This window comes from Phaethon aethereus (assembly GCF_964289735.1).
Source record: "Phaethon aethereus genome assembly, chromosome: 1".
NCBI lineage: Eukaryota > Metazoa > Chordata > Aves > Phaethontiformes > Phaethontidae > Phaethon > Phaethon aethereus.
In genome coordinates, this window is record NC_138575.1 from 139,093,647 (window position 1) to 139,107,817 (window position 14,171).

At 42.2% G+C, this 14,171-nt stretch overlaps 1 protein-coding gene across 2 annotated transcripts in view; it reads left to right on the forward strand.

Annotated features, from left to right (window-relative positions):
- Nucleotides 1-14,171, forward strand: part of MID1 (midline 1) — a gene marked incomplete at both ends in the record, with an annotated part of 100,730 nt that overhangs the window by 76,533 nt on the left and 10,026 nt on the right. For both annotated transcript variants that reach the window (XM_082001855.1, XM_082001856.1), the window contains 2 exons: nucleotides 887-1,014; nucleotides 9,600-9,743. In XM_082001855.1, coding sequence (XP_081857981.1) covers nucleotides 887-1,014; nucleotides 9,600-9,743 — 272 coding nt within the window. The remainder of the gene's footprint in view (nucleotides 1-886; nucleotides 1,015-9,599; nucleotides 9,744-14,171) is intronic.

Here is a 14,171-nt window from a genome sequence, read left to right on the forward strand (position 1 = left end):
ATTGACATACCTTGTATGCATGGCTCGGTGTTTACCTCCAAACTGAAACAATTAACAAATTTCTGTTGTATAACATGAGGTTTAATAATCTCTTTGCTTAAATGGCCCGAACTTCCTCTAAACATATCCAGTATCCAGCTCTCCAGTAACATGTATTTTGAGATACCAGGCTGAAGGATCTGAAAACTCCATCCTGATGGCAGTTTTCTTCTGAAAGCTCATCTCTTTATATTAGTACGGCTGGACAAACAAAAAGTGGATGTAGCTCCTGAAATGAGGTAGGCTGGGAAACTTCAGTTTTGGAGGAAATGTAAGCATGCACACATGCTTTACAGGGAAAAGACTTTCAAAATAAACTGTGCTGACATCTATTTGTTTTATCTTCCCCCTGTGCTTTTTGTAGTTAACAGCAGTGTGCTGCGCTGAAGAGCTGAGGAGGTGTGGGGATCTGCACCAAGCCCTTGGGACAGCAGTGCCAAGGAAAGCCTGGAGCAAGAAGCTGCTTGGGAAAACAAGGGTTGGGAGAGATGCAGCATCTGTCAGGATTGCTTAAAACACTGATAAAAATGTTTCTGTTGCTACTTTGGTTCAGCGGGTGACTGGAAAGAACAATTCAAAGTATATTGTTGCCAATATTTCGTTAAAAATTTATATGATGCTGCATGTCAGGCAAAACCTAAGTAATAAGGAAATTTTACTGGGGACTTCACTCCCAAAAATAAAAGTGGTAGGAGAAGCTCCTGACTTAAACCATATAGATAAAATATGTGTAATAGTTTTTGTCAAGCTTTTTGAGAAGTGATAACAATCATGATGATCAAGTTCTACCTTGATGTGAAAGTTATTGTGTCTTAGGTGCTAAAAGACTCTTTTCTTTCCATTATAGGGTTTCCATGGCAACCGCATCCTCCCAGGTTCTAATTCCTGAAATTAATCTCAACGATACTTTTGATACTTTCGCACTTGATTTTACCAGGGAGAAGAAATTATTGGAATGCCTTGATTACCTTACAGGTAACTTTTTTTCTCAAGGTGCTGCTATTGTATCTTCCTCATAAAACAATAGTTACAGGATTTTCTTCATTTCTCCCTGTGGTCAGTTAACCTTGGCTGGTGCCCACCCAGCCACTCTTTCACTCCACCTCCTCAGCAAGACTGGAAGAGAAAATAAGAATAAAAGCTCATGGGTTGAGATAAGGACAGGGAGATCACTCAGCAGTTACTGCTACAGGCCAAACAGACTCTACTTGGGGAAGATTAATGTTATTTATTGTTAATTAATTGTAAGACTTGGATAGTGAGAAATAAAAACAAAACAAAAAACAGTTTCTCCCCATCATTCTGGGCTCAACTTCACTCCCAACTCTTCTACCTTCTCTCCCTGAGCAGCACAGGGGGACAGGGAATGGGGGTTGTGGTCAGTTCATGATATGTTGTCTCTGCCGTTCCTCCCTCCTCATGCTCTTCCCCTGCTCCACTGTGGGTCCTTCCCACAGACTGCAGTTCTCCAAGAACTGCTTCAACATGTGTCTTTTCCATGGGGAACAGTCCTTCGGGAAGGGACTGCTCCAGCATGGGTCCCCCATGGGCCATGGTTCCAGCCAGAAAACCTGCTTCTGCATGGGCTCCTCTCCACTGCTGCAGCTTCCTTCAGGGCACATCCACCTGCTCTACAGGCTGCAGGTGGATATCTGCTCCACTGTGGTCCTCCATGGGCTGCAGGGGCACAGCTGGCCTCACCATGGTCTTCTCCACAGGCTGCAGGGGAATCTCTGCTCTGGCACCTGGAGCACCTCCTGCCCCTCCTTCTGCTCTGACCTTGGTGTCTGCAGGGCTGTTCCTCTGACATTTTCTTACTCTTCCTCCCAGCTGCTGCGCAGCATATTTTACCCTTTCTTAAACATGCTCTCACAGAGGCGCTACCAGCGTCGCTGATGGTTTCAGCTTTGGGCAGCAGTGGGTCTGTCTTGGAGGTGGCTGTGTCTGACATGGGGTCAGGTCCTGGTCTCTTCTCACAGAAGTCACCCCTGTAGCCCCCCTGCTACCAAAACCTTGTCACATAACCCCAATACGCTCTTCCTCCAAATCCCATATATATTACTCCCAAGAGCCCCGGAATGCCCCAGGAAGCATTAGGTGCTACAGAGCACAAGTGGGGTGCATCTCCTACCTCCTCTCCTTGCATTCCACCCCAGCAGGGTGCGGGCAAGTGGGAGTGAGAAATGGTTAAAAGCCACCGCAGCAGAGTGAAGTGAAGGAACAGCTGGAGCTCAGCCTGGAGCAGCCAGAGGAGGGAGAGCAGGGACCAAATCCTGTTTCCCAAGGGGCGGATGCTCCACGCGTTACCCTCTCCCTTGGGGCTGCCTCCTCCCCCCAGCAGATCCCAGTCTGGCAGGTTTCCCATGAGCAAGCAGAAGCTGTTCAAACAATCGACATCAAGGGCTCGGCAGCGAAAGATGAAATTTCTCACGCCCGTGACACTGCCTGTTTCCCCATGGCAGGACAGCAGGAGCTCGCTGTGTCTGGGGCTACAGACCACGCAGCGTGCTCTGCGCCGGGGTGTGGGACGGGCTCGCTGCCGAGCAGAGCCCCAGCTCGCCTCGCTGAGAGCTTTGGCCTGAAGAAGCCCACAGGATTAGACCCTCACTGAAGGCCTGAGTAATGTGCGTTCTCAGAGTATATAATGACTCACAAAGAGAAACAAATTACTGTAATTTAGGGTGTTTTGATTTCAATGCCAGAATTAGAACAATTCATTCCAGTTCAATTGAAAACAGAAGAGACACAGGGTAGGTTTTCATTTTGCAGGGTCTTTAAGCGTCTGCTCTGTTAACAGCAAGAATTTGCAATGAAAGTCACTGTTAGAAAAGCACTTAAAAACGCTTCCCGGGCCCATTCTTTTAGCCTGGTTTGCAGGAGAGATACCCTTGTTATTTCAGAATATTGTGAGAACACAGAGTCTCCTCATTGCCAACCACCGGACATTTTCCATGCAGAGGGCTGGCATCTGGCTTTTCTGGAGGGGAATAAGCAAACAGGTTAATACTGGGAAGAGCAAGGCTGTCTGCCTGCACAGGGCAGCACCACCCTTGCCTTATAGAGCTGTGGGGTTCTTGCCATAACTGAAGGAGAGATTTTATCTGCAAGAAATTTCTGTATCACCGTATAACTGGTGAATACAATCAGTGTTTAACATACACTGAAGAAAATCTTACACAATAATAATGTGGTGAGGGTCGTTTGAACTTTTTATGCAACACTGGTGAAATGTTATGGTGACTGGCTTTCCCCTCACCCCCAGTCTCCCCAATGTCTGCTGGAATTTTTGCCACCATGTTGAGTATTCACCCCAAAATTATAAAAAGACAAGGAAATAACAGGAAGGATTAAGAAAAAGCTAGATTCTTTTGCCCTAACCTAGGAATCTATCTGTAGAATAATCAGCCTCAGCTTCCTTTATAGTCAAAGAGGAGGAATAACCACCTCATTTTAAGGCACGTATATCAGGTCAGTTGACTCCATTCTGCAGGTTTCTATTTCTCCCAGTTTTCTCCAAACAGAGGCTAGGGATACTCATTCAAATATAGATAATTGTGTTTTAGATCTTTGAAGTTATACAATGTGAATTCTATCTAGCAGTTGGTTCCTGCACCTCCCAGGTCTTCTTCCCTTTGTACATCGTATGTCAGTATTACCAGCCTAATTGCTGTACACTGAAGAAAATCAAGATTGTATCTGTAACAAAATGAAGGGTGGTCTTGCTACAAAGATCCTTACCATGGTCCATCATGCTGGCTGTGTCATTTACACAGCTCCTTCTCTTCCTTCTTCCTACCTCATCCACAGTCTTGAAAAATTGCTTACAATGCAGTCTAAAGGAACTCCCAAATATATCAAGCAGTCTAGCTGTTTTTTCCTAATCTACCATTGTTATCCTTGCTCTTGATGCCCAGTGAAGAACATTTTTAGCTGGCTCTGTCTTTGTACTGGTTTTCTGCACATTAATAAATAGCATATGGCTGCAATGCCAAAATCCAAAACACATGTCCAAATTATCTAAGCATAAAATACAACCTATGCAGACAGTGAAAATACGTTTATGTATATATATGTATATATGTAATCTATATGTGAAGTCCCAAGAGCCAAATGCACTTGATTATTCTCTATTGTTGTTCAGAAACTATAGAGGAAGATTTATTTTATTTTACCCCTTTCAGATTGATGAATGGAACCTTCATAGACCTTAAACTGAAAACTGTGTTACAGAGTGAATTGGGCTTTACTTTTATCATGTTTCACAGTTAAGTAAAATGAAGACCATTTGTAAGTCCTAGTGGCACATCTGTGTTGTGAATCAAGTGAAGAAGCTTGTATTATGTCTATCCTCTGTACTGCTTCTGAACAAAATGTCAAAGCCTGAATTCCAGCTTCATTCTCTCTGCTGTCAGTTGCCTTCGAAGCAATTGACCTTAGTTGTATTCTGGAGATTTTCTTCTCCTTTGGTTCTTCCCAGTGTACTATTTGCCAGATATTCTTCATCCTCCATCTCCCCAACCCGTTTTCTATGTGGCACACTGAAGTTTGCATCTTTCTTTCTTCCTATGCTATTTCTTTCCCAAATATATATTTAACTAGATAGTGCTTATCATTTGCACAGCTATCTGTCCAAAGCTTCTGCTATCCAAATGAAAATCTCTGATATCTCTCTGAAAGTTGCCAGCCAGACATTGAGATGTCAAGCTCAGTATCGTAAAACAATACCCTTAATCTTCCTCTGACTGTTCTATCCTTTTTATATATAGCCTTGATGTCTTTTGAAAGCTTTCTTATCTTGCCAGTTCTCAAGCTCTTCATCTGGAACTCATCTTTTTCTAAACATGTATCTAGCTAGATCCAGCCAATGCATATGACTTGTAAACTTATTCTGTGTCTTAATACTTTGAAATCAGTTGCAAGAACATCTATTCTTTAACCTTGAAATTTGCTCTGCTTCAGAAATCCCACCTGAAACAATGATACATTTTCTTCATCCATCACGTCAGCTATGACTGTACTAAGAAATATGCATTATCTAGCATATGCCAGCTTTTTTTTTCCCACAGAAACAACCTGTCTTTCCGTCTAACTCTTTCAGTATTAAAAAATCAAAACTGACCTTCAGCTAGCACAGTGTCATGTTTTGGGTGTAATCTCTTCTTATTCAGTTTTTTTTTTTTTTAACAGTTCTGGTCTACCCAAAGACGATGTCTACATGGTTGTATGACTGAGCCCTTGATGCCAGCTCATGCATGACATGTTTGTAACACATCAAATTTGTATCTACATCTGGTGTAACTGTGCCTCTCAAGTTCCTGCATGCTGGTTCAGTCCAGTGTCATGATACACCATGGAGCCCAGTAATGACCAGTCAAAAGAGGTTCAGAGCAGCTTCCTCAACTCCCTCATGTTCATACCAACAATATGAGTATTTCTAGCACCATTAAGTCAAGAAGATGGCTTAGATCTTTGTTTTTTACTCAATATAAAAAAAAGTAAGGAACACTTACAAATTCAGTCACCCCATGTCAGCAAGGAGGTGGACACCAAGGAAACGAAAGCCAACCATATCCTGGGCTGCAAAAAAACTAGCATGGCCAGCAGGTCGAGGGAGGGGATTCTGCCTCTCTACTCCACTCTAGTGGGACCCCACCTGGAGTCCTGCATCCAGCTCTGGAGCCCGCAGCACAGGAAAGACATAGACCTGTTGTAGCAGGTCCAGAGGAGGGCCACCGAAATGATCAGAGGGCTGGAACACCTCTCCTGTGAAGACAGGCTGAGAGAATTGGGATGGAGACAGACTTTTTAGCAGGGCCTGTAGCGATAGGACAAGGGGTAATGGTTTTTAACTAAAAGAGGGTAGATTTCAACTAGATCTAAGGAAGAAATTTTTGACAATGAGGGAGGTGAACCGCTGGCAGAGGTTGCCCAGAGAGGTGGTAGATGCCCCATCCCTGGAAACATTCCAGGTGAGGTTGGATGGGGCTCTGAGCAACCTGATCTAGTTGAAGATGTCCCTGCTCATTGCAGGAGGGTTGGACTAGATGACCTTTAAATGTCCCTTCCAACCCACCTATTCTATGATTCTATGATAAGTTCAGGTGTTTTTTGTCAATCTCTGTGACCTTGTGCTGAGAGGATTTATAAATAATCTTGATGGTTGTCCAGGAGACACTGCACTCATGCTGGGATTCACCAGTGAGAGGTGGCAGTTTCCCTCAAGATATATGAACCATATGAGTGCTTTCAGTCTGCTTCAGAACAAAAGCCACGCAGATGACATTGAACGGAAGGTGGGTTAGACTAACCTGGTTGAAATGGAGTACGTACACTCCCAAGTTCAGTTACTTCTGGGAGCAAGTTTAAGAAGCTGCCATTCTAATGTCAGTTATTGCCTTTCAGGCACTTCAGATGTGGTTCTTGACTATTTAAGTGTGCCTGCTCAGTTTTGAGTTGAAGTCACACAAATTAACTAAAACAGCCTTCAGCAATGATTTTCACTCTTGTCAGAGAGTGTTGATTCATGGATGCAGATGGATGAAAGTCAATGCGACTGAAGCAGTTACCACTCCCAGATGTCTGCCCTGGTCCTCTGTGGAGATTGCCACTCCATGACCAAGGAGAGCTACAGATGTTAGGAAGCAATTCTTCAAACCACGGCAGCTTTCATTGTGCCTTGCTAAGTCTTCTGGCACTGGTTCCAGGTTCCCTCACTGCTCAAGGCTATAAATTTGGGGTTTTCAAGAGCTGCTTCAGATTTTTTTCACCTCTCCCTGACATTGGGTAGTAGTTTGCAGACAGGAGGCTGCCAATAGCTGAGGTTATTAACAGCATCAGCTGTCAAACATCTGTTCTCACCCTGAAACAGACTGGAAGGGCTCATGGGCAATCACTGCTTCTCCTCTGGGAAACAGGACCAGAGGGTGGATATGAGGCTTTGTGTCGTCCACTGCTGTGTTGGAAGCATGCTGGACGTCCCCTTCCTGAGCAGTGGTGGAGCACACCTGCATCAAGGACACATGGGGGAAGGTGCTGATGCAGCCTTGAGATCACTCTGGAGTCTCCGTAGAGCTTTCCCTATGGCACCTGAGCTCTAGTAAATGTGATAAGCAAACCACACGCTATCAAATGTCATAATGAAGATAACTGATTAAGGTCAATCTCTTTAATTGCATTATGGACTTACTTACACTCTCCAAAGGAAATGCTGTGGAATTATGAATTTGGCAGTCAGATTTCTACATTATTTTGAAAGTTATAACAAACTATTTGCAAGTAGACTTCCCTGTCTGTCTGCAGGAGAGGCAGATAAATGTTATTTTATTCTGAGTGGTTTATGAAATAAGTGCTTCTGAAGAGCTGAGCTTCATGCAGTATAGTCTCAGGTGGGTGTGGGTTAATCATAAGAGCAAGATAAAAGATGTCCTGCTTAAGTCAAATCTCTTTCTTCTGTCATTCTTATTACACGAAGGCCTGTAAATCTCTAGCCATAAGGCCGGCCAGGTGTGCATATGGAAAGAGAACTTAGGCTGTCATTTTTAACGGAGTTGAAGACACTTAGGTGCTATTGAAATGCAGTTTACTGTTCATTAAACCCTCAGTAATTGTTGTTTTCCATAAATTAATATTTATTATCTGTGTTGTAGTAATAACAGGTGCATTTCTCAAGCAAAAAGGTTTTGCTCTGTTAGGTGCAGGAGATGACTGAAGAAGACTTTAGTTGAATACTAGCACACAAAAAAATGGATCCACTTGTATATTTGTAATTAAGATTTTTTTCAATTTTTTTTTGCCTTTGAAGGACAGGTAAAATATGAAAATTAAAAATAAAAATCAGCTCCAGTAGATTGTTCTGTTGAATACATTTCTGAAACATAGCTGATAGGACCAATGCAGTACTGCATAGCTTTTACAACAGTTAGTTGGTCTCAGTTAGTACACGACCTCTAAACTGCAGCACTAATCTTTCCAGAAGTTTGCGGCGGTTTTTTCTCTTCCTTTTACTTATATTCCCCTCCTGGATGACTGTTCTTATTTTAGTTAATTTCTCTCTCTCTCTTTATTAATACCCGTCTGTCTCAAGGGTTCCTCGGCTGAATAAAAAAAAAAAGGCATTGGTAAGCTTCCATGCTACAATATTTAGAGCATCACAAATCACGGTCATATCATGAAACACATTTGAGCGTTTCCTTATGCCCCTTGGTTGAAAAAGGCTGCTTGGAGATACGTCTGCACTTTAATCCTTGGGAACATACATCAGTAAACCAGGGACATGAACTATAAAAATTCTTAATGGAAAGTAAAATGTTATAAAATTGATGTTTCATAAAAATAAGTTGTTGCAAAAGTAAATGTGGAATTCCTTCAGAGGGACTTTTTTTGAGGCAGTTATCTGTGTCTAACAGAAGTTAAAGAGCTGATAGCAAAGATACTATTGAGAGTTGCCTTCCTTTTCCTTTAATCCATGCGTACTGTGGTTGTTTCAGCTTGAGTGCCCTCCTTCCTAACCCTGTGACAGCTGGAAGGAGCACTATTAAGCACAAGGATTTTTTTTTTGTATGATGGTGGCATGTAGGGGAGATGATTACGAACGAGGCTCCCACTGAGACAAGCATGCAGGAAGGCCCACCAGTCTTTCAAAGAAAGACTCATTTGTTTCTTATTTAGGTGCTTGGCTTTGTAGAGAATGCAAACAAGGAAAATTTAGACCTAAGGAGTTTGCTTCAAGTTTCACTTTTTTAAATAGGTCTTTAAAATAAACCCATGTGTTAATATGGGAGAAGAATATATAGCTTGCTACACAGATATCTTGTTTGTTGATGAAAAAAAAAAAAACCCAACCAGAGGGGCAACTTTTTATTAAAGTGTTTGGGTAGTTTTCTAGAATTATTTAATTATCAATGACATTGAAGTTTAGGTTGTATTAGTCATATAGTCACGAAGTTATGATAAGAACTCTTTACATAAGGCTGAGAAAAAGTGAGTTGTATAGCCAACAGCATTTGTATGCATCTGTATTAGAAAGGATAGCTAGGAAATAAATAAAAATTAACTTGGAGACATCAAGCATGAAAGCATGAGTGTTTGGAGGCTTCTGAAAAATCGTATTTTTTTTAAATACCACTTTGCCAATCTCTGGTAAGATACGCCTGGCAAACACTGCTTTCAAGTCAACAGTGAAGAGTGTTGACTCTCCCTATTGATATACGCTTCAATGAAACTTTGATTATTTTAGTGTGATGGTCAGAAACAAGCCTAGAAAAAATAACTTGTTGATTGTACCACAAACACACCACCTGTGCTAGGGCATCTGAAACTAAAGCTATTTTAAAACAAAATATTTTCAAAATCTGGACTTCTTATGTGGTTATATTGATAGAAAGAATTGCTTTGCAACAATTTATTGATAAGCTAAGTTACTACTGGAATTGGTGAAAATATGTTGAAAAGTCTGTTGGATGGTATAGCTGCAAACTCATACATCATTTGCCTTAATCTCAGGTGAGAAAGGAAATATTTTACTGGTTGTGTCAGTAAGTCTCCTGTGTTGTATCTCACAGCTCCCAACCCACCCACCATTCGAGAAGAGCTCTGTACAGCTTCTTATGATACCATCACTGTCCACTGGACATCGGATGATGAGTTCAGTGTGGTCTCTTATGAGCTGCAGTACACCATCTTCACTGGACAAGCTAATGTTGTTAGTAAGTATAAACCTTCTCTTTTCTAGGTCTGTTTCCGTATGCTATCTCTGTAAACCAAGTGCCTTTAAATATAAATGTACTCACATGCCAAGAACAAAAGGAAAAAATATTTTCTAGGAATAGTTAAGGCCAAAATTTTAAATGCAAAACAATAACAATTTTGGAGGCTTTTAAAATTCAGAATTCATTCAGTTAAAAATTCTTGTGTGTTTTCTGTGAATCCCATGTAGTGAGAACTTTTGAAGCCAACACATATTCCAAAAGGCACAAGTACTGTTCATCTTAACAGGACTCACAGAATCATGGAATTATAGAATAGTTGGGTTGGAAGAGACATTTAAAGGCCATCTAGTCCAACCCCCCTGCAGTGAGCAGGATCATCATATTCAACTAGATCAGAACCCCGTCCAACCTGACCTGCAATGTTGCCAGGGATGGGGCATCTACCACCTCTCTGGGCAACCTGGGCCAGGGTTTCACCAGCCTCATTGTGAAACATTTCTTCCTCCTGTCCAATCTAAATCCCCCCTCTTTTAGTTAAAAACCATTACCCCTTGTCCTATCACTACAGGCCCTGCTAAAAAGTCTGTCCCCATCTTTCCTATAAGCCCCCTTTAAATACTGGAAGGCTGCAATTAGGTCTCCCTGGAGCCTTCTCTTCTCCAGGCTGAACAACCCCAACTCTCTCAGCCTGTCCTCATAGGAGAGGTGTTCCAGCCCTCTGATCATTTTGGTGGCCCTCCTCTGGACCCGCTCCAACAGGTCCATGTCTTTCCTGTGCTGAGGCCTCCAGACCTGGACTCAGGACTCCAGGTGGGGTCTCAGCAGAGCAGAGTAGAGGGGCAGAATCCCCTCCCTCGACCTGCTGGCCACGCTGCTTTGGATGCAGCCCAGGATACAGTTGGCCTTCTGGGCTGCGAGCACACATTGCCGGTTCATGTCCCGCTTTTCATCCACCACCAGTACCCCCAAGTCCTTCTCGGCAGGGCTGCTCTCAATCCCTTCATCCCCCAGCCTGTATTGATACCTGGGGTTGCCCCAACCCAGGTGCAGGACCCTGCCCTTGGCCTTGTTGAACTCCATGATGTTCACACAGGCCCATTTCTCAGCTGTCTCTTGCATCTGGGTGCAGATGTAGCCACAGGGACGAAGACATTATTTCCGTTGTCTGGGCTAGTCAGGCACTTGGGAGCCTGTGTTGAAGTGGTCGTTAGTTAGAACTGCAGCCCCATTATCATTAGATACCCTTGACAACTGGCCCTTTGTCAGAAATACAGCTTAAGTCCTTCCCTCTGATTTTTACTGTCTTCAGGGCTACAAAGCATAGGTCTCAGTATACTGAAGGCTAGGGCAGCAAACATCAGTGGAAGAACTATTAATATAGTAATTTTGTTTGACTTATAATGACGTCAACTATCATTGCTTTATATTTTGTATTGTAGCACATTTTTTATTAAATACTCCCTCTGTTTTGAATCTGTGACTTTCCTGAATGAACAAGCTTACTGATTATTCCTCAGATTGTTTTTTTTGTTAAATAACTATTCCTCTGAGAAAACGATATTGTCTAACCTGTGGCCAGGAAGTCAACACTTCTGGCTTCGGTGCATAGCAATCATTGACTATGAATTCAGAGAGGTCATTTAACTTCTTCCTGTTCCCCGTATGTTTAATGAGAATACCACTAGGGAACATGTACTTGCTTTATGAAACTGAAGGATTCTTAAATCAATCAAAAGATGGAGTTTGTTCAGTCAACATGTATTTAAATCGGAACTCATTGCCACAGAGGGTTGTTGATTAAAAGTCTGAGTTCAAAAGATGACTGGACAGATCATGCAAGAAAAATCCACTGAGAACAATATAGTGCATAGACTTCCTCCTGGCTCAGGAAGTCCCTGAGCTGTAAGCTTCTGGAGTATGGGAGAGTGTGGTGAGCAATGATTGCTGTGCGCTTTCCCTGTGCCTTAACACCTCCCAATGCTCTTGCTTTTGTGCACCATCAGACACCCTGGGTATGCACTGAGCAAGGTACGCTTAGCTCTGACCCAGTGCAGAAGTGATGTTGTTCTTACAAAAAATGGAAAACCAGTATGGTCTATACCAAGTCTCAGTACCGAGCCAAATTCTTGCACTGACTCATCTTGGTGTGAGCACCTCTTTTTCTCCATCACAAAAGTGGAGTTAGTCCTCCAAGTCTTCTGAAAGGATATCTGAGGCTTCATGCGCTGGCATTTTAAAACCATTTTTAAGTAGCATACTGTGAGTATATCACGGTATTCAGGATTGACTGAAAAATCAAGTGGGCTATTGAAAATTTGATTAGTGTTTTGCTGAAGCCTCCATTTAGTATTTCACTAAACAGCCTCATTTTGGACAATACACTGTAAAATTTAAGACTGCTGAAAAGACCAAGTAACCTTCAACACATGCTCCTACATCTGAGCAAGCTGGACACCAAAAAGGTCTAATAGTATTTTGGAACAAATTGGAACATGGTAGGTAAGGGAAGACAGGCTTCCCTAATTAATCACTACAACGTAGACAAGTCTTAATGATAACACAGTATGATGCTTGTTTTCTGACCCATTTTCATCCATGGCTTTGTGCTAGAAGGCTTTATGCAAGTCAGTTATTGGTACCATGTGTGAACACAGCCGCAGAAAGGTGTGCCATTTCCACACCTTTGTGTTGTGGGGTTTTACTCTTTGCTTACTAGTGAATAAATAACAAGGTATTTCATTTTTAGGCAGTATTGCAGTTTTCCCACGTGAAGGCAAAAGCTTTGATCTGCAAAACATGTATCAATTAGTCTGCTTTCAGAGATGCAATATGATAATTTTTGGGTATAGCATGAAGCGATCAGTGTGAACTCTGAGCTTTCATTTTACCACTTAGCAAAAATGGTGTCATTAAAAGTTTGGAGAGGAAACAAATCAACATTATAAAAAACATTGTTTACAAAATGTTCTGAAGACCTTAAGTGACAGTAGAAAGAAATGAAAGAACTGGCGCTTTTTCCTTTCCTTTTTTTTTTTTTTAATACATTAGCTTTTACACAAATATCCTGGCTGCTAGTTTCAATTTAATTGAAAGCTGTAGTGTTAACCCAAATTAAAATACATTCATATATAAGTATATGTGGAGGGGGTTTCTAAATGTTGTAAATCTTTCATTTAATCTTGTTATTATTTAATGTAGACTTGAACACCTCCAATGGAGATGTTCCTGCCAAATCTAACTGCTACAGATCTGCCCAGGTTTCTAACACATGGAACTCTCTCAGTTCATTACCACTTCCACTGATATGGGAGATTTGCCCACTAACATCCTGATTTTACTCAGAACACTGCTTGGACACTGCGCGTCCAAAGAAGGGCAACGAAGCTGGTGAGGGATCTGGAGCACAAGTCTTATGAGGAGCGGCTGAAGGAACTGGAGTTGTTTAGTCTGGAGAAGGGGAGGCTGAGAGGAGACCTTATCGCTCTCTACAACTACCTGAAAGGGGGTTGTGGTGAGGTGGGTGTTGGTGTCTTCTCCCAAGTAACTAGTCATAGAATGAGAGGAAATGGCCTCAAGTTGTGCCAGGGGAGGTTTAGATTGGATATTAGGAAAAATTTCTTCACCGAGAGGGTGGTCAAGCATTGGCACAGGCTGCCCAGGGAGGTGGTGGAGTCACCATCTCTGGAAGTGTTCAAAAAACGTGTGGATGTGGTGCTTCAGGACATGGTTTAGGGGACACGGTGGCGCTGGATTAATGGTTGGACTTGATGATCTTGAAGGTCCTTTCCGACCTTAGTGATTCTGTGATTCTGTGACATTTCTTCGCTTTGTCGCATTATATTCTTTGTCCTGCAGAAGGGCCAAATATTGCAACTTCTATAGATGAATTTCCAAGATTGTCCCTAGAATATTGGGTGTACCTTAATAGCATCGTATAACAGAGAGAGCTATTTTCACTGCAAGTGGCGCTGCACTGCAGCCTTCATGTTTTGATGATCTGAAGCTAGGTGATCTTTTTTTTTTAAAATCCTCTTTTAATGGAATAGATTTTGGATTAGCACAAATTTCTTTCCATTTATGGCATTTACATGCTGTTGCATGCAATTATTTTTTTAATTTATTTCTCTCTCATATCCCAAAAAGTTTCCATTGGTATTGTGTGTTGCCTGTAGCAGATAATGTAAACAGGTACATCGATCGTCTTCAGTCCTGTGTTTTGGTACCTAGGAATTAGTCACGAGGGAGTAGCCAGAGTGCTGCATTAAACCAACAAGCCTTTTTCCCCTGAGACAACAGGAATCACTTTGCATACGTACCCACCTACCGTGCTAATGGATGTTGTTACTGTGGAATCCACTTCTTAAAACCACATAGACAGACTGACTGCACTTTCCACTCCTCAGTACATTTCCCCCACCAGAGGCA